The following is a 23,478-nucleotide window of genomic DNA, read 5'->3' as shown; positions in this document are numbered from 1 at the left end:
GCGCCAATGCATTGTTAAAGGATCAGCGTGTCATGTAATATTCCCATATAAACTTTAACATCCAATTTAAAAATATTTGTATAGTAAAATTAGCTAATTCACGAGATCAATACATCCTTTATTAGACCGCTTTGTCGAGTTAAATGCATCCTTACGGAGGTGTCGAAATGCTGAATCAATTCATTACCTTCCAACAGCACTTAATGGGAGCAGCGTCATAGAGGGCAGAGCGGCACGTTATTTAAAGGGAACGTTAACACGTTAACGAGTAGCAAATGATTAAGTAGCCGCATTGGTTACTTTTATGCCACTGATAAAGCTTTTATATGTAGTTTGGGGTAACAAAGGGGTTTTATAGGTTTGACTGAAATAATAATGCAATAACTGACACTTTAAATCAATGTTTCAAGAAACAACAACAAAACATTTTAACAAAAAACAGATAAAGACAAAAAAGTAGCCATTGATAATCTCTAAACAATATGTAGTAGTATAGTATATAGTATCCAAATCAAAATGTAATAAAATTAATTTATGTGTAAATTATGTGCAATGTCTTAGCCACTAGGGATTGTTACATAGGGCTATACAGGCATCTAGTAGCAACACAGTGATATTACAGATTCTAAATTGTGCAAAATGTTTATCTTAACAGTCAATTTACAAATAATTAATTCAGATTTGTGGAACTCAATGCACTGAATCTCCACAAATTAGTGTCGTTACTATGACAACCAATTTGAATGTGACAAGCAACTAGTGTCTGAAAAGAATTATATATATATAGTCAAATCGGCTAGAAACGGCCCTGGGTACAACCCTCCCTACTCTCCATGAACTGTACTCATCCAGAGTGAGCAAAAGAGCAAAAGAGAACATTTTATTTCATGGCAGCCTATTGTTCATAACATAATGGATCCGGAATCATTAAATATTTGTCACATTCTGACTCCCTAATTAATTATAAAAGGTTTTACTGCATTTGGCTTCATATTATTCAAGTCTCGTTCCTGAGCACTCCATCATGGACTTATACGTTTAACCTTCTCCAAGTGTTTTCCTTTATCTCAAATTATAATCATATTAATATGTTAGCTGTTTTGTTTAGCTACTTAATGTTAGATAGGCTATTGTGTTTCAGTGATATGTTAAAAAAAACAACGTCTACGTTGATTTTGAATTTATAAATCTCCGGCAAATCCATAAATTAAATAAAATTATCATGCACATGTTTTTTTTTTTGGTTTGCTACTATTTATGGCTGTAGAAATAAACATGGTCATATTTTTGGTGTCGATAAATCGGACATAGCTGACTTTAAAAGAGCGATTTTTTACTAAATATTTCGAGCTCATAAATGTGGCGCATCTACAAAAGCTTGTCTAATCATTTCGAGACGTCACAAAAATAAACGAATATGAATAAGACAAGCACTCGCTCGCTCCCTCTCTCTCTCTCTCTCCTCTTGTTTCCTCTCCTCTGGTCTGTCTCATCCTCGTCTCGCTGTTGATCCGTCTCTGAAATGATCGCAGACGCACATCAGATGTTGAGGATTCATGTATCTGGAGGCTGGAGCTGAACTCGACGATGTCATTTGGATGTAAATAGGTTACCCCGGTGGACAGAGACGACAAGAAAAGCTAGCTTACCTGACCTTCCTGAAGCTTTAGTTATTGTTCTGATAAACAAATCATCATGGATCTGTCATTTATGGCCGCGCAGGTAAGACATTTCACGTTTTTGTCTCGAGCTATAGATAGCCTACAGATGTGCATGAAGTGATAAAGTCAGCTTGAACTTCACGTGGAAGTCAGAATGTACAAATTTCAGCTTAATAATATCAACAAAACTAATTTAGATATATAGACGACAAAACTATAGAGAAGACATTACAAATGCTGGAAATTGTTCTGATAAACAAATCATCATGGATCTGTCATTTATGGCCGCGCAGGTAAGACATTTCACGTTTTTGTCTCGAGCTATAGATAGCCTACAGATGTGCATGAAGTGATAAAGTCAGCTTGAACTTCACGTGGAACTGTTTGTTGAAGTCAGAATGTACACATTTCAGCTTAATCATATCAACAAAGAAGACATTACAAATGCTGGAATTAAAATCCTGTTTACAGGCTACATAAAAAAATAAACAAAGTTTTAGGATTTTGGAATCCACATTATTTATGTTTCTGCACAATTTTAGGTTACTATCAAATACATTTGTGTATAGGCTATATTTGTGCACAAGTGTATTAACTGCTTTGTACAAAAGGTTGCATGGTCTTACTTCCATTGAAGCACAAGATGCTAACATTCTCAAATCATGCTGGGGAACATATCATTTTAACAAACTTGTGGAGTTCATGATAAGCTAAATGCCAAATACATTCTTCTTAGTCACCCTTTAATAAAAATCAACCTGTATGCATGTTGCAGATATTGATTCAGCAATATTTTATTTAGAAAGATTGAGTTACCAAGGCAATTAGCAAGCAACCGTCGGCTTTTTGGAGAAAAAAATAAAAAAAATATTGACTATGTAATTATATGTAATTATAACATATAAATTATCCTTTGTTTATTATTTCATCCACACACTTTAGAACCAGTAGCAATTTACTGTAATTAAATCAGTCCTAAACATATTTATATGCAGTTCTAATAGTCTTAAATATATTTTAAAAATATTGCATTTATTAGACGGTTAGAATGTGTATGCAGTGTGCATGATTCAGAGAGTAATACAAATTAAGAAATGATAGGAACAACTGCAGACTTTGTAATGAGCTGTAGAGCAATTATTGTTGGAAGGATAATGGGAGAGAACAGCAGTGCTCAAGCGTTATAGTTATGTTCATTTCCTCGTGTTTCATTAACTTGGCAGAGAAAAAAAAAATCCAAAGTATAAAGTGTTTCAACACTGCAGCAGAAGAAACTTACTGAAAAGGAAAATCATAATTTCTGCCTATGGCAACCACTTTCTGGAGTTCGATAAAAAAATGCTCTTTTATAAGCCAAAATTATGTGATTACACACAGTGCTTGTTTTGGATGGGGATTTTCTTGTAGGCAAACGAACAAGACCAGTTCAGCTTGGAGCGACATCAGAAAATTGCACTGACAGAGCCATTTAAATGGATGTAGTTACGCGACGTGAGCAACATCATTGCAACATCAGTCAGGGGTGAAACTAAACAACCTTCCCCTCTTACTGGATGAGCTATAGAAATGACTTTAGGTGTGTATCCCAGACTAGATTGTGCTGCTTATGGATTTGATCCAAGGCCAGACAGAGATAGGTTACAGGGCATCAAATAGTGACCTCTCCATTAGTGTTGTGTCTTCTCTCAGTTTCATTTCTCTTGACAGCCAGGAGGCAGAAGCTGTAATATTAATGGCTGAACTAACTTCGAGCCAAGTCAGAGTTAAAATGTGCCTGCCAGAACAGTGCTGTTCCCTAAGAATAGACATTACCCTCATAAAGTCACGTCCAATAGGTACGTTTTGGTTTGACTGATTTCTGATGCCAAGTCTGATCTATTTCAAAACAGGCCAACTGGACTGAGTTCTTAGTTTCTATATGCTTGTGAATCTGAATGGAGAGTTGTAGAGTTGAGCCAAATCATAATAAGTGGCAGTTCAAGGCTAAATAATTTTTTAGTTCGGTTTTATCCCTCATTTGTGCCCTTGATGCAAATGAATCTTTGGCTTTATGTGTTTTGACAGGTGCTAAACGATGGCTGTGGTTTCTCACAATGGCCCTGATTGCTGGCGAGATTTCCATTAATTGTCCAACTTCCCTCATTAATCTCATATAGTGTTGTCTCTCTGGATTTAATCGAATTGCTCCATTTTGCTCAAATGGTGCGGAACGGTGAGCCTATTTTTTGGGAACAAGCTAAATTATATCAGTGAAAAAGTTATGCAACTACTACTTATAGTACTGATAAAGCTGAGAAAAATTAAAAATTCCGTGAACTCCCTAAAGAAGTAGCATTTTAAGGCATCATGGATTTACTTTGAAACAGTGTTCACTTGTACTAATGCAAATTTCACAAATAGTTACAAAGAAACTGCAAGTAACACTGAATTAACCGTGAAATTTATCGCACATGCTCATTTAATTTTTTGTTCTAATCAGTATGTCCACAAAGGTGGCAACACTGGCCCGATGTTTCACAGTTAAAAAAAATGGAGGTGATGAAACAACAACAAACTATTTGAGTAAATCAACATTTAAATTGAACTAGTATATTGACATTTTTATCGGTCATAACTAGTTTCAATGAGTGAATGAACATTTTTTTTATTCTATTTTTTTTTCTTTATCGGTCATGACTCATAACTTCTGGAGAGACATAGAGCAGATGTTGGTTAGCTTTCTAGAGCACATGTGCTGTCCGCCTGTGCGCACGCTGTCAAATGGAATAGACTGTAGGCCTATATGCTATTGTGTTGTCGTGAAAACTTAAGTATGCTTTGACCTTAATGCTTATCATGCTACTATTGAACTCAATTGCATGGTTATTCTCCTATGTGGAACACGATTTGTGTGAGTTGCTGTCAGGGTCTAACGGTACACATATTTTTACGAAAAATTTTCAGTACAGGGCCTTTCGGTTCGGTAGACATGTGTACCGAACAAATACAGCATTGTTTTAACCACTGCACGAGTGGAACCTCACTGAAAACTTCCAGTTTTATATATTGTTACTTTAGATCTTTCAAAATATGTCTATTTTTTATTCAAATAATAAATGCCGTTTTAAAGTTCTTTGATGTGGTGTGACAGATCGCTGTATAAACGCCTCTGTTCAAACTGCAGTGTGGAGCGCAAGTGAGCGTTATCATCCTCTTTACTACTTAAAACTTAGTTCCCTTTCGATTCGTTCACTTTGACATTGCATTTGGTAATGCTTATGGGGAAAACCCTTTCTCTAAATATTACTGAAGCCTTATTGAATCACGCCAGTAACACTGGCCAATGGCATTCAAGTGTACAAAATATGAAGGGTTCCCCTCTCTATATAAGGCAACGCTTGTACGTCATCCATTCAGAATCTTTTCCTTCAGCCAACCTTCTACAAGAAGCAAGAAGCCTATCATCAAAGAGTACTCATTGTGATCTACACGCTGCAGTGTACAACGCCTTCTCTTCCCCTGCTGTGTTCCGGTGAGCTTCGGACATTGATGACCTCTCGCGATTGCCTCTCCTGTGCAGAGCCAATCGAACCTTCTGTTGGCCACGAGTCGTGTGTCTCCTGCCTAGGTCGCGTCCACGCAGAGGCGGCGCTTGGCGTCATATCTCCACTGACACTGTGGAGATATGAGCCTCCGGACTCTCAGGCTCCATGTGGCCATCATCCAATGCAATGAACTCACCCAACTAGCCCTACTGTGCTTTTCCTCTGCAGCCTCTTTCGAGCCAAGGAGGAAAGTGCCGGCTCAGTGTCCACGTGCTCGTTACCCCCCTGCGACAGGTCCCCTCCTTCCAGTGCGCTTCATGACCGGTGATCTCCGCCCCTCTCCTGACACACAAGATGTGGTGTCCTTCGGTGCTATGGAGGGCTCTGAGGATGATGCCATTTCGGTGGCAGCATCTGTGGCCTAAAGCCTGCTGAATTACACTGCGCTTCACAGCAGCGACACAGAGGACCTGTTGAGCTCCTACGCATCCTGTCCAAGGTGGTTGATGAGCTCGGTTTAGAGTGGGCGCCTCAACCAAGTGGGTTATGATAAACTCATAAGATGTCATGAAAGTGAACGTGACGTGACATGTGGCCAAGTATGATGACCCATACTCGAAATTAGTGCCCTGCATTTATACCGTGAACACATTGCTGCAGCGCCCGGGAAGCAGTTGGGGGTTCGGTGCCTTGCTCAAGGGCACCTCAGTCGTGGTATTGAGAGTGCTGTACATTCACTCCCCCCACCTACAATCCCTGCCGATATGGGACTCGAACCCGCAACCTTGGATTACGAGTCCGAAATTAATACATTTTTTTTATTTACAATGTATGTATACAATGCAACAGCAAAAACTGTAAGGAAAACCTAAATGTCTAATTTGTTTAGAGCATTCTCTATAACTACAAGTCAAGCTGCAATACCAAACAGGACCACACAGAGATGCCAACAGACCACTATACCAGTCACCTTAACCTCATTGTATATACATGGATCCATTCAGAATTATTAAACAGAGCAAAACAATTTAATAAAGCAAATAAAAACATTCAGAATTTGCCAAATGTGGTAATTTGAAGGAAAAAAAAACTATCAGAGTGCACATGCACAGTCTGTTTATTTGCACACTAATTATAATGAACCCGCGAGTGTCTAATAATGTACAACTCCTGTATGTCACTGTAATCATCTTTACCTCCATTACAATCGTCATCCATCAAAACTTTACTGGTAAGATACTGGTTTGCTTTATTCAGGCCAAACAGATGACTTCAGCTTAAAGATAGTTAATAGAGGTATGTTTGTTCCCACCAATCACTGCACAAGTTAAGGTTACGTATGATGACGAAAGCATGTTAGTGCTAGCCCTCCCAGAACACATAGAGGTTGCATTGCAGACCCTGCCAAAGCCACTAGAAGGCAAGCCTGCAACCTTTAGCCAAAAAAGTGAAACGGCTAATGCTAACACTTCCGCTTTGGCAGTACGTGAAAAAGGAGACCAGAGGCCATTTAAAAAATTTTTTTTTTAATGAATGTCAATGAAGAAGTGGCTTCACTACACTGAATAAACAGCTTTTTAGAGGAAACAGCTTATCATTTCATGAATCGACAGCCTATCGGCTAATCTTCAACATGTTTTACACTAAACAATATTTTTGGATTTAACTATTTTTAGAGTTTAACCCCCCAAAAAATTACGTTTTATAAGAGAAGTCACAGACTTTTTGCGACAGGTGGGATTCACGATGACTTCAGCTTAAAGATAGTTAATAGAGGTATGTTTGTTCCCACCAATCACTGCACAAGTTAAGGTTACGTATGATGACGAAAGCATGTTAGTGCTAGCCCTCCCAGAACACATAGAGGTTGCATTGCAGACCCTGCCAAAGCCACTAGAAGGCAAGCCTGCAACCTTTAGCCAAAAAAGTGAAACGGCTAATGCTAACACTTCCGCTTTGGCAGTACGTGAAAAAGGAGACCAGAGGCCATTTAAAAAATTTTTTTTTTAATGAATGTCAATGAAGAAGTGGCTTCACTACACTGAATAAACAGCTTTTTAGAGGAAACAGCTTATAATTTCATGAATCGACAGCCTATCGGCTAATCTTCAACATATTTTACACTAAACAATATTTTTGGATTTAACTATTTTTAGAGTTTAACCCCCCAAAAAATTAAGTTTTATAAGAGAAGTCACAGACTTTTTGCGACAGGTGGGATTCACTTCTTATTCATTTCTATGGTATCCATAAAACGGCGATTGATTGTCGCACAACTGAAATTCAATGACGTAAAGGCTGTAATGTGATTGGTTATTAAGGCACACGTGATCCAAGTTGACCGTTACGCTTTCTCCAATAGTATGTATTAAAGACCCTCTCATCTCCCTATAGTAAAACATTCTCTGACCCTGCTGTTCGGGGAAAAAAAAGGGGGCGGAACGCCACAGAACATGACTGATGCTGATTGGACTATATATCCAAAGGCAGAACAAACAGTCTAGAACAGTGACAGCTGTGGTTGAATTTGATAGAACAAAATCCCTCCCTTTTGCACTTTGGTGGTGCGTCGCCCTTTCGGCCTAATGAAGAAACCTCCCCTGATCTGCCTGCAAAAAGCACTGTTAGTCTCAACCCCCTCCTTTAATGTACAACATTCATCATTTATTATTATTATTTTTTTACGGACTGTGACAGAGTGTAATTTTTTTATGTTATTGTCTACACTCAGCATTCAGTGACTTCCCCATCATCTGAATCCTTTCCAGCATTGTGAGTGTGGAAAAAAACCTCATTGTGCCTGTGCACCTTTTCATCAGTCTTTGAACCTCAACACATGCATATTGGCTTATTTTATTTCCCCACTGGCTCATGGCTGCTTTTTGATTCTTTACCCATTTGTGTGATGGCTTTGCTGAGATCTAGCCTTGGGTCTAACTGTAGAATCTGACAGTCTGTGAATCCCTAATGTACACCACGGGTTTGTGGGCAGTTCTCCTTTGGGACAACTCTGTACTAGCAATACTCTACAGCGATGATAAATGCGTTAGCTTTTTCACCCGGCTCTTGAGACCTTTTGTTATATTTAGCCATCTCGTTAATCATTGCATTTGCATTTTTAAAAGCATCTTTGACATTGATGTATTTTTTTCTGTCTTTGTGTGTTAGTGCTCATGCTCAATATATCACCTATTGTTTAAGTGAATGGGTTCACTTCCTCTTTTGAGTTCTTTCTCTCAACTACAGCTATGTGAAACCTGCCAAAACTGCAAATTCAAACGGGCAAACTACCATATTGCAAAATAATAATAATAAAAAAACATGAAATAACAAGTGAGATTAAAACAAAGTGAACAAAAGCTGTAACTGAAAAAAAAATACAGCCAGGCCAGTAGTTGGCAATGTCACTTAAAAAAACACTATGCACCTGCACACATAGGCATTCCTATAGACTGAACATGTAATACACATGCACATGACATCACTATTTTCTCAAATTTGTGTCACAGAGACGATAACAATATTGCTTTTAAAATCTTTGAAACCCATTTTCAAACATTTGCATTTGCAGACCCCCAAAACACAATGTCATGTAAAATAACGGCCAAAATGCATGAAAGATTTTTCGTTTTTAGTTTGAAATGCTGTTGTGTAAACACCCCCTGCCCTGCTGAGTTTAGCTCCAACCCTGATTAAACACACCTGGACCAGCTATTGAAGGTCTTCAGATTCACTAGAAAATTCCAGGCAAGTCTGTTGGAGCTGGCTGAATCTAAACTCTGCGGGATATTGGCCATCCAGGAGCAGAATTATATTAAAGTAGTAGTTTACTCATGAGTTAAATGGAATGGCTATTGTGAAGTAATCAGGGTTGGGAAGCTACCCAAAAATTAATCTAGCTAAGCTCCCAAATAGTCAACAAGAAAATTAGCCAAGCAACGCTAAAAGATATCCTATCAGAATCAGAATGATTCAGATTGATTTGTAAATCTGTTCATTAAATAGAGCTGGCTAAGTGATTATTCGTTAATTGGGCTTCGCTGTAGTTGTGATTCTAAGCAGCTGACAGAACATATATTCAAATGGTATGTCATATATTGCAAGGAAAACAAAACAATAGCTTGTGTCAATGCTACCCCGCTACTTAATCAATAAAATAGCTTCACTAATGAAAAGCTACATGGTTTTATAAATAAAGGTCCTGCTACCTCACCACTGAGAAATGCATACTGGCATGTTTAAGGCGAAACTACTACAGAACACTCTAAGTGATAATCTTTTAATTAAGGTTAATTCAGGTTGTTTAAAGGGGTCATATGATGTTGCTAAAAAGAACATTATTTTGTGTATTTGGTGTAATGAAATGAGTTTAAGGTTAAAAAAACATTATTTTCCACATACTGTACATTATTGTTTCTCCTCTATGCTCCGCCTTTCTGAGACGCGTCAATTTTTACAAAGCTCATCGGTCTGAAAAGCGAGGTGTGCTCTGATTGGCCAGCTATCCAGTGCGTTGTGATTGGCCGAATACATCAAGCATGTGACGGAAATGTTACGCCCCTTACCATACTGTGATGCCCAGTCCGGCCGGAGCGACGAGACAAAAACATTAAAACCCATTATAAACGAGGCATTTTGCTGCATCCAGTGTGGACGTAATTACGGATTATAATGACTTATACTGTCTTTTTATGCGTTGCGTTGCGTTGCATCGCGCCGCGTAAACATAAAACCATGTCTGCATTTGTGATCTGAGAAATGACAAACAACAAGCCCTACTCTACACTGCTCAAAACTCGCGTTTGAATCGTCAGTGGCAAATTCTTTAAATATAAAAAACGTACTTACAGTCTGTGAGTCAGAACAGCCGGCATTGTAGTCTACTCTACAAGGATCAGGAAACAGTCCTCCATAAAATGCACTGGACACATCTGAATATTTGGGTTGAACTGTTCTGGAACAGTGTTAAACACTGATTTGTAGTCTTGTCCTCTTTTGGAAGACCAAACAAAGTAGTTTCGCTTTCACAATGAAACACACAGCGCCTTCACGACATGGCGGTGGCAACAACAATACTACAGCAAGAATAAAAGTTACGCCTTATTTCTTTGCGTGAACATTTGGGCGGCATTATGCAAATCTTCCCACATCGTGATGTAGACATGTGGGGGCGTGTTAGAATGAGCCGGTTTAGGTAGGCGTGGTTGACTCTTAACTTTTATGAAGAATATCTCTTTGGATTTGTGACTTTAGTCTTCTTTATGCACCAAGAGCTTGTAACACTCCCAAGAGAAAGGAAAATTTGAAATCGCATCATATGACCCTTTTAACAAATGCAGTCTGTGACACTAAAATTGCGAGCCAAAACAACTTCACAGACTGCTAATGCGGAAGTTCTTGGCGTTTCAGCCAGCGGAACAAATGCCACATCACCAATCTGGAACCTCCTCCTCAGAGACCCGAGGGTCATTCCCTGCTAACTGAGGACAGCGATGCCTGGGCAAATGTGTGCCCATAAGCACGATGAAGGCAGTGGGACGGGCGCCGGAAGCTTGTACAGCACTGCTGTGAATGGAAATGGCACTTCAATGTAGATAATGCCGTGTAGTTCACTGCACACTAATTCATTTGCTCTAGCCAGAGGATTCCGTGTCTCAGAGGCACAAGCTAATGGCTCGCATAAGGTATTTTTCTCCCATCTGCCCCTCTTGAGTTTCGTGAGCAGCACTCCTACATGAGGTGATACCCTTATGTAAGCCATCACAGTTATAAATGCATTTGTATTCGAGCTTGGATGGAGGAATCTCATGTTTTTAACTGGACGTCTTTCGGATTAATCACAGTTTATGTGAGGTCAAAAGGTTAAATATTCCAAACACGTGTTGGTTATGCTAAATAAGATTAGCATGGTCTTATACAACAGAGGATTTTAAACTCTTTGATTATTTATTAGTGTTCAAATAATAATAATAATAATAAATTAATTAATTAATAAAAAATTTAACCTGCATTTAGAATGGTGCACTGCATTCTGTTGTTAAAGCGAATATTGGTATATGAACAGATGATGTCTTGTCAGAAAATTACCAGTAGCTTTTTTGTTTTTTCTTACAGTGCACAGAGTACAAACAATTAATTGAAACAAAAGGCTATTTTTTGTGAACTAGCCAAACTTTGTGAAGCTTGAACTAGTGCATTGACACATGAATAAGCCGGTGTTCATACCAAAAGTGTGTTTGTGTCCATCCCTGTTTGTTTTATAAAGTAAATATGCACTAGATTAATGTGAGCCATGTTTTGCTGTTTTAAAACACGTCTAGGAGACACTTTCATTCTACACACGTGCACCATTTATTTACCGAAGCATTAAAAATGCTTATCTCAAAGTCAACTTGAATGTTTTCCTTTTTGTTTTTGCAAACATTTTTCACATTATCAGACCACCTACACAATAAAGCTACAATTATTTTGGACCTATAAATATTATTTTAATATCTAAAAAACCAAAGCAGCACAAACAAACATTTTTACAGCACAAACAGAGCACAAACGATTGAGACTATTTTGCCGACGTTTTGCGTTGGGTGGGGGGGCCAACTTCACGGAGGTCAGAAACGAAACATGTTGCATAACTCAGTCTGGTAAAGTCACTGATGGCTTGAATACATTATCAGCCATTGAGAATGATGAATTATGAATCATTATTTGTTCAAACAGATCAAAATAATTAATCATAATTAATCATTCTCTTAAAAGCACTCTGATGTTTGCTAATTCCATCTTTCTAATAAATATCATTAAACTTTTTAGTGGTACCTTTATCTCTGCTTTTCTCATTTTCTATCTCCATGCAGTGTCTAACAGATACTTGTGGCAAATACCCTTATCTCTTCGCGACATAGAGGCTATCAGACTCTGAAAAGATTTCATTTTTAGCATGCAGAAACTCATTAGTCAACATCAATGCGTGTTATCTCGGCCCGACTGAATAACTGAGGTTTTTGTTCTGTTTTTTATCTTGTTTAATTTCCTAATTTAACTGTGATGCTTAAGTTGACAGAAAGTCAAGTGGTCACACTTAATTCCGTCTTCAACAACTAGATTCTCATTTTTTGCTTTTTTTGAGTAAGTGGATTATTATAATGGATATGAATATTGTCAGCTGAAATATATTAACATCAAATAATTCTCTTCAAAATGTCTTTTCTATCCAGTGTTTCATTTAAGATTCAGAGCATTCATTTACATAATTTGAAAGCTCCCCTTGGTCTCCAGAATAGCTTGTTTGCAATCACATGATTCTGACGCGTGAAATTCAGATGGAGGGCAGGAAGTGAAAAGCAGAATGGATGAGATGGAGGAAAGTCCATACTGTACTGGTTTAGACACTATTACAAGAGAAAGGTATAAACAGAAATTCACAACATATGTTGGACGTGATCCTAATGTTATGAAGAGGAGCGATTTTTCATCTAAATGGAAATAATTGCCTACCATCGAGGCCTGTAAACCTGATTGCAAACAAGCTATTTCAAAAGTGAATCCTGCATTTATATGAGGGATGCGGGATAGAAGTCACTCCTGAAACTTTGCTGCATATACAGGATATGTGGCCGCTGGTCCTGTTAGCAGCATGTAAAACAAAACTTTTATTCAAATTCTGAATTGATTATAGCCTAGAAAGCGAGCAAATAGCGCTTCCATATAATCACTAAAAAGCTGTCACTCACTTCAATTTATTGCAATCTGACAATGTTCCGTTATAATCAATGAAGCTCTATAAACTGCATATATCTCATTTACATCGTGTCTACGTGTGGCGTTTAGCATTGAGTGAATTCTAACTGTCTCATGCTGAATGCGTGAGAGTTGGCAGCCCTGCATACTCAACCAAAAGCTTTTGTTCTCCCATTTCTTTTAAATAATGAACGTAATGACGCAAAGCCACATCTCTCGCCATTAACTCTCGAAAGAGGATTTCTTTACTTAATGACTTGTTTAAATATATCAAGACAGCAGTGATGAGGTTGCCATCATAAATAGCTACTGCTTCATCTAGCAGCAGAAGTTTGTCTTGCAGAGAGCGGAACTTTTCTAGGGAAAATTCCCGTCCTTTCTGCATTCTATATTATTATAGAATGCAGAGGGCTATACCTTATATTAACCATTTGTACACACGAGCATTATCTGACTCAGCTCCTCCCGACCGTAGAAGCAGGTTTACAAGCCACTTTTCTTGTATTTTTCAGTCTTTTTTTGTTTTTGCCTTATAAACAACAACATTTTCGTACACGATAAAAGCTCCTTGTGGATTCTCGGTTTGACCGATTTGAGCATAAACAGTGCAAAACATAGGTATTTTGATTTTCTGACAGCGATTCCTATATACAGTAGAAAAATCACTTCCTGCCCTCCAGCTGCATTTCGCACCACAGCAATAACATCATGTGCAAACAACCTATTAGCTGAATATGAGATCAGTCCAAACCAGCACTAGGTCCTCTGGAAATTGGTCCTCTGTAAGATGAAGAGTAATTGTTATTCTGTGGAAGAAGAGCTTTGGTTTGAGAGTGCAACCCTTTGCTTGGATAGATGAGGAATGTGTTGTGTCTTGCCAAATAATGTAAAACAGCTTTTAGCATATGCAACTACAGTAACATAAGGCTAAATTAGAGTCTGTCTTTCTGTATGATTTATAGGATGAGACACGAGTAAAAGAGATTGGAAAGGCAGCAAACTTTGTCATAAAGACATAATTAAAATGTTAAATCAATACCCTCAATTTTCCTGAACTTACTTAACTCTTAAAAAGTTAAGTATATGTGGAATAATAAAACTAACCATGCAAGATACATGTCTAAAAATAATTTAAAACTTTTATTTTCTGTAGATAAACATCATTAAATGAACATGAAAATCACATGCATTTTGTATGCAAACAAACATTAAAATGTATTACAAATGTATTTGAATCCATTTAAAATGTAAAAATATGTGACAGAATGGGTAATAATAAAGGCTGCAAAATTACCATAAGCTATAATGTATAGTTTGGGCCCAAATGTTGATTTGTAGTTGATAAACTTATACTAACCAAACTAACTAAATAAATAAATATTTTTATATATGTTTTTTGGTAACAAGTTACCATAATGTCCATTAGTTATTATTAATTAATGCATTAACTAATATTAACTAACAATGATCAATATATTTGTTACAGTATTTATTAATCTTTAATTAAAGTACAACTTTTCATTGTTGTTTCCTATCAGCACAAGCCCATTAAATAATATTAGCAGATAAAACGTTTTAATAATTATTTTAATAATGTATTCGTAAATGTTGATATAAATATGAACTGAGATTAATAAATGCTTTACAAGTATTTTTTCATTGTTAGTTCATGTTAACTAATGTAGTTAACTAATGTTAACAAATGGAACCTTATTGTAAAGTGTTACATATTACATACAAGTGTTTTTTCTTACAATAACTAAAGTAACAGTGTTGAATGTGTACAAATAGAGAAAATGGACTGAAATTATGATGTTACAATTTATTAAATTAAGGAATATTAGTTTATTTTTATAATGTGGAAAATCCTATAACAAAGTTGCACAAAAATGTGTAGCACAGTTAAATATTATGTTTTTGGTAGTTGAAATTACTTTGAATGATCAATTCACAGAATAAAATTTAACAGATTACTTAAAAAAATTATACATTTGAAAATTCTGTAATTTGTACATAAAGTACAATAGAAAAAATCTCTGAGGTTGGACAGGTTAAATTTTTGGTTTTAAGGGTTGGTTACAGACACTTGACGTGTTTAAAGTAAACTCGTTTTATGTTAGTTTGTCTAAATTATCTAACAGTTTTGTCTTAGCAAACAACTACAACAATGCTTCAATAAAACGAAGTGCTATCTATCGCTGTAAATCACCTGAACACAAAGGAGTTTCACAGATAGTAGCACTAAGTTTCTGTCAGGGATTTGTATATCATTTCTAAAGTTTAATTGACAGCAGATGCAAATGGCATGCCCTTGGTGGAGGATATCTTATATATCCGGTCCTTTCCTGCCGCATCCAGAAAGGTGCTTCATCATTCTGAACTTTCATACAAAGTTTATTTGCAAGAATAAATCACAATGGCAATCAGTCATTGGTAGTGATGGATTGCCACTTTTAATCAAATCTCACACTGCCAGCAGTTTGGAATTCAACTGGATAGTGACTGGCAGGCAAAAGCACTGCAGAAGATATATATTACCATAGTGAGTGAATCCAAAACTATGACACATTGAAAAAAAAATTGGCCATTGTCCTGTGGCTCTGGAGATTTATAAAGTCAAATCTTTTCCTGAACCCTATATCCTCCTTCTAGACTAGTATCCACTATTCTCTCTGCCTTTCTTTAATTTGTGGGTGCCTTGAAGGCCAAAGTGCCAGTGAAACCCTGACTGCGACCCAACTAATAATAAAGCAGAGGTTCATAAAGAAGTTGCTGAAGGAGGTTTTCTAAGACTGGAATCAAGAACAAAGAGCTGCAGCTGTGAACAGAAAAGGGGATTTTGTCTTAAAATTGTGACATTTGAATGGAAGGAGGGCAAAAAATAGCTGTGAGGCCTGCTGTACAGGGAGCACTCTGTCTTGGGCACAGCGATAACACCCGTCTGGAGGAACGAAGCTTCATCATACTGACAACGATTCGTTATCAGTACAATAAACTTCTATCGGTATAGCGTGGTTTGTATGCGTTGGTATTATCATATCGAACATTATTCAAAAACTGAGAATAATCTAGGAAATTGAAATAGTTATGTTATACAATAAGGGGAGAGTGTGGTAAGCCATGTTTTAAATTTTCCTTCAGGCAATGAACAATGACAAATAATGAAGAGGTAAAACGTACTCGGTTACTAACGTAACCTTGGTTCTGAGGGGAGAGAGCCGCGTCCATGCACTTCGTAAAAGTGTGGGGGGGGCAGGGACAGGCCGAAGGGAAGGACCGTGTATTGATAAGCCACTCCCTCGAACGCAAATCTCAAGAATTGCCTGTGACGGGGGGCTATCTGGATGTGAAGGGTCCAGAGAAAAGAACCAGTCCCTTGAGCGAATTTGCACGAGGATCTATTTCAGTGTAATCTCTTTTGGGGACGAGGAAGTAACGGCTGTAGAAGCCTGACTCGCTCTGGGCTGGAGGAACCATTTCCACGGCTCCTTTTGCCAGCAGATTCATCACCTCTGAGCGCAGGACGTGAGCGTCCATGCTTTGCGCTGAGGTGGGGACCACGCTGCTGAAGCGCGGGGGTCTTCGAGCGAATTGGAGTGAACATTCTCGTTTTATTATCCCCATAACCCATCTCGACACTCCGGGGATGGCCTGCCAGGCCTCGGCCTGCGTGGCGAGGGGTTGAATTAACTCGGGTATACATATTACAAAATGTCAATATCCAAATAGTCTAAGTTGGTTATTTGTTTGTTTGTTGAAGGCAAAGCTTACTATAATTATTAGTTACTGACACAGCTTACCCCATTTTTTGGTAAATCATGTAGTCAAATTATTTATTAATTGATTTTACATTGGAAATTCACCAACATGCATAGTTTGTTTAAATATCAAATTAATTTTAATTACATGATGTAGATATTTATTTTACATGTATATAATTTAATTTGACATCTACATGAAAAAAATGGTATAGAAAGCATAGCAAATAAGCAATGCGAAGCATTTGGTATTTGGATTTCAAAACATGATCACATTCCAAAAAAAATTATATGTACAATTTGCTAGATTAAAGGGGCAATGTATCCTAACACTGACACATTTATCTCTCCCTCTATGTTCTTGTTCTCCTACAAAAAGTAAGAGAACTGATTAGAATGTTTAGGTTGGAGAAACTTAGCAGAGATTCAAAATATCAGGACAGGACAGGAGTGGTTTGTTTTTGATCCATGTGACTAAGTAGATTGCATGAGAAAGCTTGGGCATCTACAGATATTATACTGTTTAAGTATGTGTGCATTTGTTTGCATTAGTTATCTAATTTTTATTAGGTGTCCCATAGTGCCTATTTGCTACTGTGAGCCTTTGGGCTCTTAACAGTTGTCCCTTGAATCCTTTATATTTGAGCTCAGAGGAGAGGCAACAGGAAGCATGGGAATCATTAAGACTTAATGCAGCTCTCTGAATGGCATTAAGCTTCAGGCAACTCATTTCAACCGCTGCCTGTGTAATGAACAGATACTGAGTTTGTGTGACCGTTGCATTGTATGAAAGTCTTGGTCTTGAATTAAAGGTTGATATTCATAAAGCGTTTTTTTCTCTGTGTAATTCAGATTTTTTTTTTTGAAGATGTAAAATCCATGACTGTAATTAAAAGTTAAAAACCGTTAGAGGAGAACGAGGTCATGAGAATATTGAGAACCTTTGAATGTGATTGATTTAAGAGGAAAAATACAAAAGAACAGCTTAATTTGACACTGAAGTGCTCTGTTTGGTTTAGAGTTAATAGGGATCAGTGCTTAACGGATTCATATATTACTTTTGTAAAACGTTATTTCTTAGGAATTGTGAAGGAGAATTGTTCCGAACATTTTAAATATTTTAAATCCAAAAAGTAAAAATAAATAAATAAATAACACTAGCATCTCTTTACAGTTAAACTGAATTTGAACTGAAGCTGTCAAGCAATGGTGAAAAAGCACAATAAAAGATCATAAAAGTAGTCCATATGAATTGTGCACTATATTCCAAGTCCTTTCAAGCTAGCAAATTATGTGACAAACATAATTTAAGTTGTTATTCACTGACAGTCTTTTGAGCACTGAAAATAAATTGCTAGTAAACTTCACAAATAATGGCAAGTAACACAGTGAATTTAAGGAACAACAGATCACCCAAAAATTAAAATCTAATCACCCTCAAACCATCCAAAATGTAGATGAGTTTGTTTCTTCATGGAAACAGATTTGGAGAAATTTAGCAATACATCACTTGCTCGCCAGTGGATCCTCTGCAGTGAATGGGTGCCGACAGAATGAGAGTCAAAACAGCTGATATAAACATCACAATAATCCACACGTAATCCACACCAGTCCAGTCCATCAATTAACATCTTGAGAAGTGATGTTTGTAAGAAACACATTCATCATTAAGATTAAATTGGCTAGAAGCAACAGTTTAAAGTTAAACCACATTAATGATGAATTTGTTTCCTACAAAAATGAGCTCTTCACTTCACAAGACGTTAGTGAAGTGGCGTGGATTATTGTGATGTTTTTATCAGCTGTTTGGACTCTCATTCTGACAGCCCCCATTCACTGCAGAGGATCCACTGGTGAGCAAGTGATGGAATGCTAAATTTCTTCAAATCTGTTCTGAAGAAGAAACAAACTTGGATGGCCTTACTCTGAGGATGAGTACATTTTCAGTTTTTGGGGTGCACTATCCCTTTAAATGTGAAATATTTAAGTAGAATGACTGAGGTTGTTTTCTTCTAAAACATACTCCAATAATCTTTAGTGGCTTCAATCTTATGTTGAATAATGTGTGTTGTCCTTTAAAAAAAAAAAAGTCATTTATGTCAAACTTCATTTATTATTATTATTTTTTTTTTTTTTTTACAGTGTCCTAAATATACCTCAGTCCTACTTGAGTTAATTTTTTCTACAAGAGCAGTTTGTGCTTCCTGAAAATGGTTTGAATATGTAGTATATACAGATTAAAAAGTGTCCAGCCGTGACTGAAATGACACTTACTATATATACTGTATATACTGTATATATCCACTCATGATGGTTCACTGGTAGCCACTCATACACAGTTAAGTTTGTCATCCTTCTTCATTCCCCACATCTCTGCCTCCATCATTCCTTGTTCTCTTCTGTCAGTATTTGCCATAGTGAAACAGAACAAGGATCTGTCTTTGTATGTGTGAAGCGTGCAGCTTGTAAGGGTGTAACACCTCAAACCACAGCATAGACAGGTGTGCATGTCAGGCTGAATAGAGAGGAGAGGAATTGGCCATATCTGGGTTCTTTGTGATATTTTTACCCTGGTGGTGAGAGTCTTTTCATCTCGGCTCAGTGGAGGCTGTCAGACTCTTTACTGGCCCATGCAGGTTTTGATCAGCCCAGAAACAGATCAGACACGTCTCTGGAAATAACCAGAATTGTTATTCACTGTTGTTCATATTCTCGCTTTAATTGTCAGCATGCAACCTGTTAGACACTTTGTTGTGAGGAATATGCAAATGACAGCTCTGCTTTGTGAATTACTAATAAGGACCATTTTTAGGGCCAAGGGCCATTAGACACGGTTTTGTACTGTGAATAATTTTCAGTGAATAGTCAAATTTGATTTATTAACACAGGTGTGAAATATAAAATCGTTTTTTAAAATGCAATTTTTTTTTAAACATGGTTTATGGCTCAAATCTTCCAAATAAAGAAGTAGAAAGCCCCAGGGATGCGTGTATAGCCATAGGGAGATAATTTGGTTTAGAGCTATATTTATTTTGTTATGAAAAAATTCAGATTAAAATGTAACTTACCAAGCAATTTAATAATAATAATAATAATAATAATAAACGTAGTAGTAGTAAATAGTGAATAAAAAATAGAATAGTGAAAGTAAATAGTGATATATATATATTATATATATATATATTTTTTTTTTTTACATTATTTAGGATATAATTCATAGTTATTTAATAATGCATCATATTTTATCTGTTGAAAAAAAACTGCTTTTGATTTGAAAGTTTTCAGGTTAAAAATTAATAAAATTTAATTAAACTGAATGAATGAATGAAAATGCTTTTGTATTTATTTTGTATTTTTTTTACTTTGTAATTACTGATTTATTAACACAGGTGTGAAATATAAAATCGTTTTTTAAAATGCAATTTTTTTTTAAACATGGTTTATGGCTCAAATCTTCCAAATAAAGAAGTAGAAAGCCCCAGGGATGCGTGTATAGCCATAGGGAGATAATTTGGTTTAGAGCTATATTTATTTTATGAAAAAATTCAGATTAAAATGTAACTTACCAAGCAATTTAATAATAATAATAATAATAATAATAAACGTAGTAGTAGTAAATAGTGAATAAAAAATAGAATAGTGAAAGTAAATAGTGATATATATATATTATATATATATATATTTTTTTTTTTTACATTATTTAGGATATAATTCATAGTTATTTAATAATGCATCATATTTTATCTGTTGAAAAAAAACTGCTTTTGATTTGAAAGTTTTCAGGTTAAAAATTAATACAATTTAATTAAACTGAATGAATGAATGAAAATGCTTTTGTATTTATTTTGTATTTTTTTTACTTTGTAATTACAAATTTTCCCCCACAAGATTAAAAAACGAATTATGTAGATTTATAAAGAGTTTTAGTTACATTCAATAGTTAGACACCTAAACAAATAAATAAAATGATAAAAAATAACCAAAAGCGTGATCTTGATTTTCTCCTATATTTCTTTAGAAAATGCACTTACTTTTATAAATTTGACAGAAATCCAAAGCAACTTACAAATAATTTAATGTGTATATTTTATCAGTATATATATATAATCATCTACATCAGTAATGCAAGTCAATGCACTTACTGTAGCCATATGAGGTCTGTCCTTTTTCTGAACAAAAGTTAAGTAAAATTAATTTTTGGTGTCATATTATTACGTTTTTTTGTGTCATTAATGTCATATTATTATATGCAATACATCTAATCAAATCTAAATGTATAGTTTCCATTGCATGGTTCATGGTTATTCTATGGCATCGCTGTGAAAACCCCTTTTGGATATGTTATTATTAAGAGTGCAGGCTAAGGATAAAGCAGTCTAAGTGCACTTCTCGATTGTATCTCAAGCTGCAATTGTGCCTGGCAATGATTTCAGTGAGACTCTTGTAAGATGTCTATAAAACCAGACCAGGATGCACTTCAGAGTGCTACTGATGTAGAAGAGGGAATCATTCGGCTGCATGGTCATCTGTCTGACATCTTCTCTTCTCCTTCATCAGATCCCTGTGATGACAGGAGCCTTCATGGACTCATCGCCTCACGATGACTACAGCACGGATCACTCTCTCTTCAACTCCTCTGCTAGTGTCCACGCCGCAGCTCTGGCAGCTCACAACCAACAGGAGGAGCAGCAGCCCATGTCCCGAGATGCCATCTGGCTGTGGCTCGCCATCACCGCCACCATTGGGAACATCATAGTGGTGGGCGTCGTCTACGCCTTCACGTTCTGACCTCTGGAATGAAACCAGCTGAACTTTGGAGACATATTCGACTTTGAGTCCCTCAAATATAGGACCCCTCATCGGACGAACAGTGTCTGAAAAAAATCTGCACGTTTTTTGTTGTTTATTTGTTTGGTTTTTACGTAGAACGGTTCCAGAAATTATTTTTGATTCATTGTCATCTTCATGTTGAAAACGTTTTAACTAGATTGTTTATTGCTAAACAAGTGTAACGTGAGGAAAAATCACAGATTTCTTTTTTTTTCTTTTTTTTTCTTCTGAGTGACTAATACTGCCAGACTTTTGCCAAATAATTTGTACGTTTTTGCTTTTAGTATGTAATGGCAGATGTTGTTATTAAGCTTTAAATGTCTAGAGGGCAAACACTACTCTCTGAAAGTCATCCAACAACCTTTTTAAAGCAGCGATTAGAAAGTTGAATCCCAAACCCATTTTGGAAAGGTAACCATAAAATAATGTAAATATAGGAAGTGCAGTATAAGTGCCCAGAACAGGAAACTAAACCCTTTTTTTAATTAAAATATTTTAACCGTGGTCAGAAACGGGGATAATAAGCGATAAAAGCACTTAAAATCTTTTTTATGCATGGGGCATTTATACTCATTGGTTGATTTACTATTTTAATTTTTTTGTCTTTTATTTCGCCCCAGCATATGACAATTTGGAGACAATCTCTTCTCTTAATGGTAAAACCACCACTTTAGTTGATGAAAGGTTCAGTTTAGCATTTAAGAAATGCACCACACAATGATTTTAATTAAAACCTGCATACCAGTGAATGATTTTATACCAATAAATATTTCATCCCCTTAGTTGAGGGTGACATGTCCAGCTTGTATTTAGTAGAGGTCAAAGCTTTGCTTTTAATGAGCTCAGCATAAAAGGTGGGGTTGCTATGGCGACTGTTTCATGCTGTCTGGGAGAAAGTGGCTGCGACTTCTTATCCCACCATCACACACCTGCAAACATCTTTACTGCCCACTGGCGCAAAGCAACTCTCCAAACAAACACGCATATGAAGAGATTTATGTCATTACTTCTTCTTCTTCTTTTTAATTGTGTCTTCTTTTGGTGTTTCAAAGCCTTAATCCATGAATGAAGCATATGACTGGACCAACAATTTTACTTAGAAATTAATTAACCACTCCAGGATTGCTTATGCAGGTTAATACTGGTCTGGCTAGGTGACCCAACATGATCTTTCTAGAGAAGCTAGTTGACTAGGTTAAACCAAGTTCTCCCCAAAATTAAAATTAGCTGAAAATCTACTCACCCTCAGGCCATCCAAAATGTAGATGAGTTTGTTTCTTCATCAGAACAGATTTGGAGAAATTTAGCATTACATCACTTGCTCATCAATGGATCCTCTGCAGTGAATGGGTGCCGTCAGAATGAGAGTCCAAACAGTTGATAAAAACATCACAATAATCCACAAGTAGTCCACACTACTCCAGTACATTAACTAACATCTTGTTTCTGAAAAACAAATTAATTATTAAAACATTTTTAACTTCAAAAAGTTGCTAACGGCTAAAATACGAGTCATCTATCCATAATATTGCTTTCTCCAGAAAAAAAATGTGAACCTATGCATGCCAAGGAACTGTCGTGTCTGAATCAGGAGAGAAATATGCACAGATCAAACACCATTAACAAGCAAAAACAGTCCAAAACAGTTCCAAACATATATGCTGTGGATTTTGATGTGAGAAGACAGCGGGGAATGGACTTTCACTAGAGAAAGCATTACTATGGATTATGAATTGGTCATGTGGATTACTTGTGGATTATTGTGACGTTTTTCTCGGGTCTCTCATTCAGACGGCACCCATTCACTGCAGAGATCCATTGGTGATGTAATTCTAAATTTCTCCAAATTTGTTCTGATGAAGAAACAAACTCCTCTTGGATGGCCTGAGGGTGAGTATATTTTCAGCAAAATTTCATTTGTGGATGAAATGTTCTTTTAAGCCAGTTAAGCAGATTGGCATCCCACCA

At 36.5% G+C, this 23,478-nt stretch overlaps 1 protein-coding gene across 2 annotated transcripts; it reads left to right on the top strand.

The window, feature by feature from the left end:
- The first annotated feature begins 1,470 nt into the window (after nt 1-1,470).
- Nucleotides 1,471-22,764, top strand: LOC107549545 (uncharacterized protein C14orf132-like). 2 transcript variants are annotated; one of them, XM_016230682.1, is made up of 2 exons: nt 1,471-1,722; nt 21,238-22,764. In XM_016230682.1, the coding sequence occupies exons 1-2, from the start codon at nt 1,696-1,698 to the stop codon at nt 21,466-21,468; spliced, it is 258 nt and encodes an 85-aa protein (XP_016086168.1). In that variant the 5' UTR covers nt 1,471-1,695; the 3' UTR covers nt 21,469-22,764. The 2 variants fall into 2 exon arrangements, with proteins under 2 accessions (XP_016086168.1, XP_016086167.1); XM_016230681.1 differs by lacking the exon at nt 1,471-1,722 and adding an exon at nt 1,911-1,954.
- Nucleotides 22,765-23,478: the final 714 nt, after the last annotated feature.

The sequence above is a fragment of the Sinocyclocheilus grahami genome, unplaced genomic scaffold, assembly GCF_001515645.1.
Source record: "Sinocyclocheilus grahami isolate Dianchi unplaced genomic scaffold, SAMN03320097.WGS_v1.1 scaffold374.1, whole genome shotgun sequence".
Taxonomy (NCBI): domain Eukaryota; kingdom Metazoa; phylum Chordata; class Actinopteri; order Cypriniformes; family Cyprinidae; genus Sinocyclocheilus; species Sinocyclocheilus grahami.
Note: the sequence above shows the minus strand (reverse complement) of the source record. Positions and strands in the feature narration are given on the sequence as shown.

Bases quoted from the DNA above. Each gene is read 5' to 3' on its own strand.
- LOC107549545 (XM_016230682.1), top strand. From the start codon at position 1,696: ATGGATCTGTCATTTATGGCCGCGCAG. The intron at 1,723-21,237 runs GTAAGACATTTC...CTCCTTCATCAG, and splicing joins TGTCATTTATGGCCGCGCAG to ATCCCTGTGATGACAGGAGC.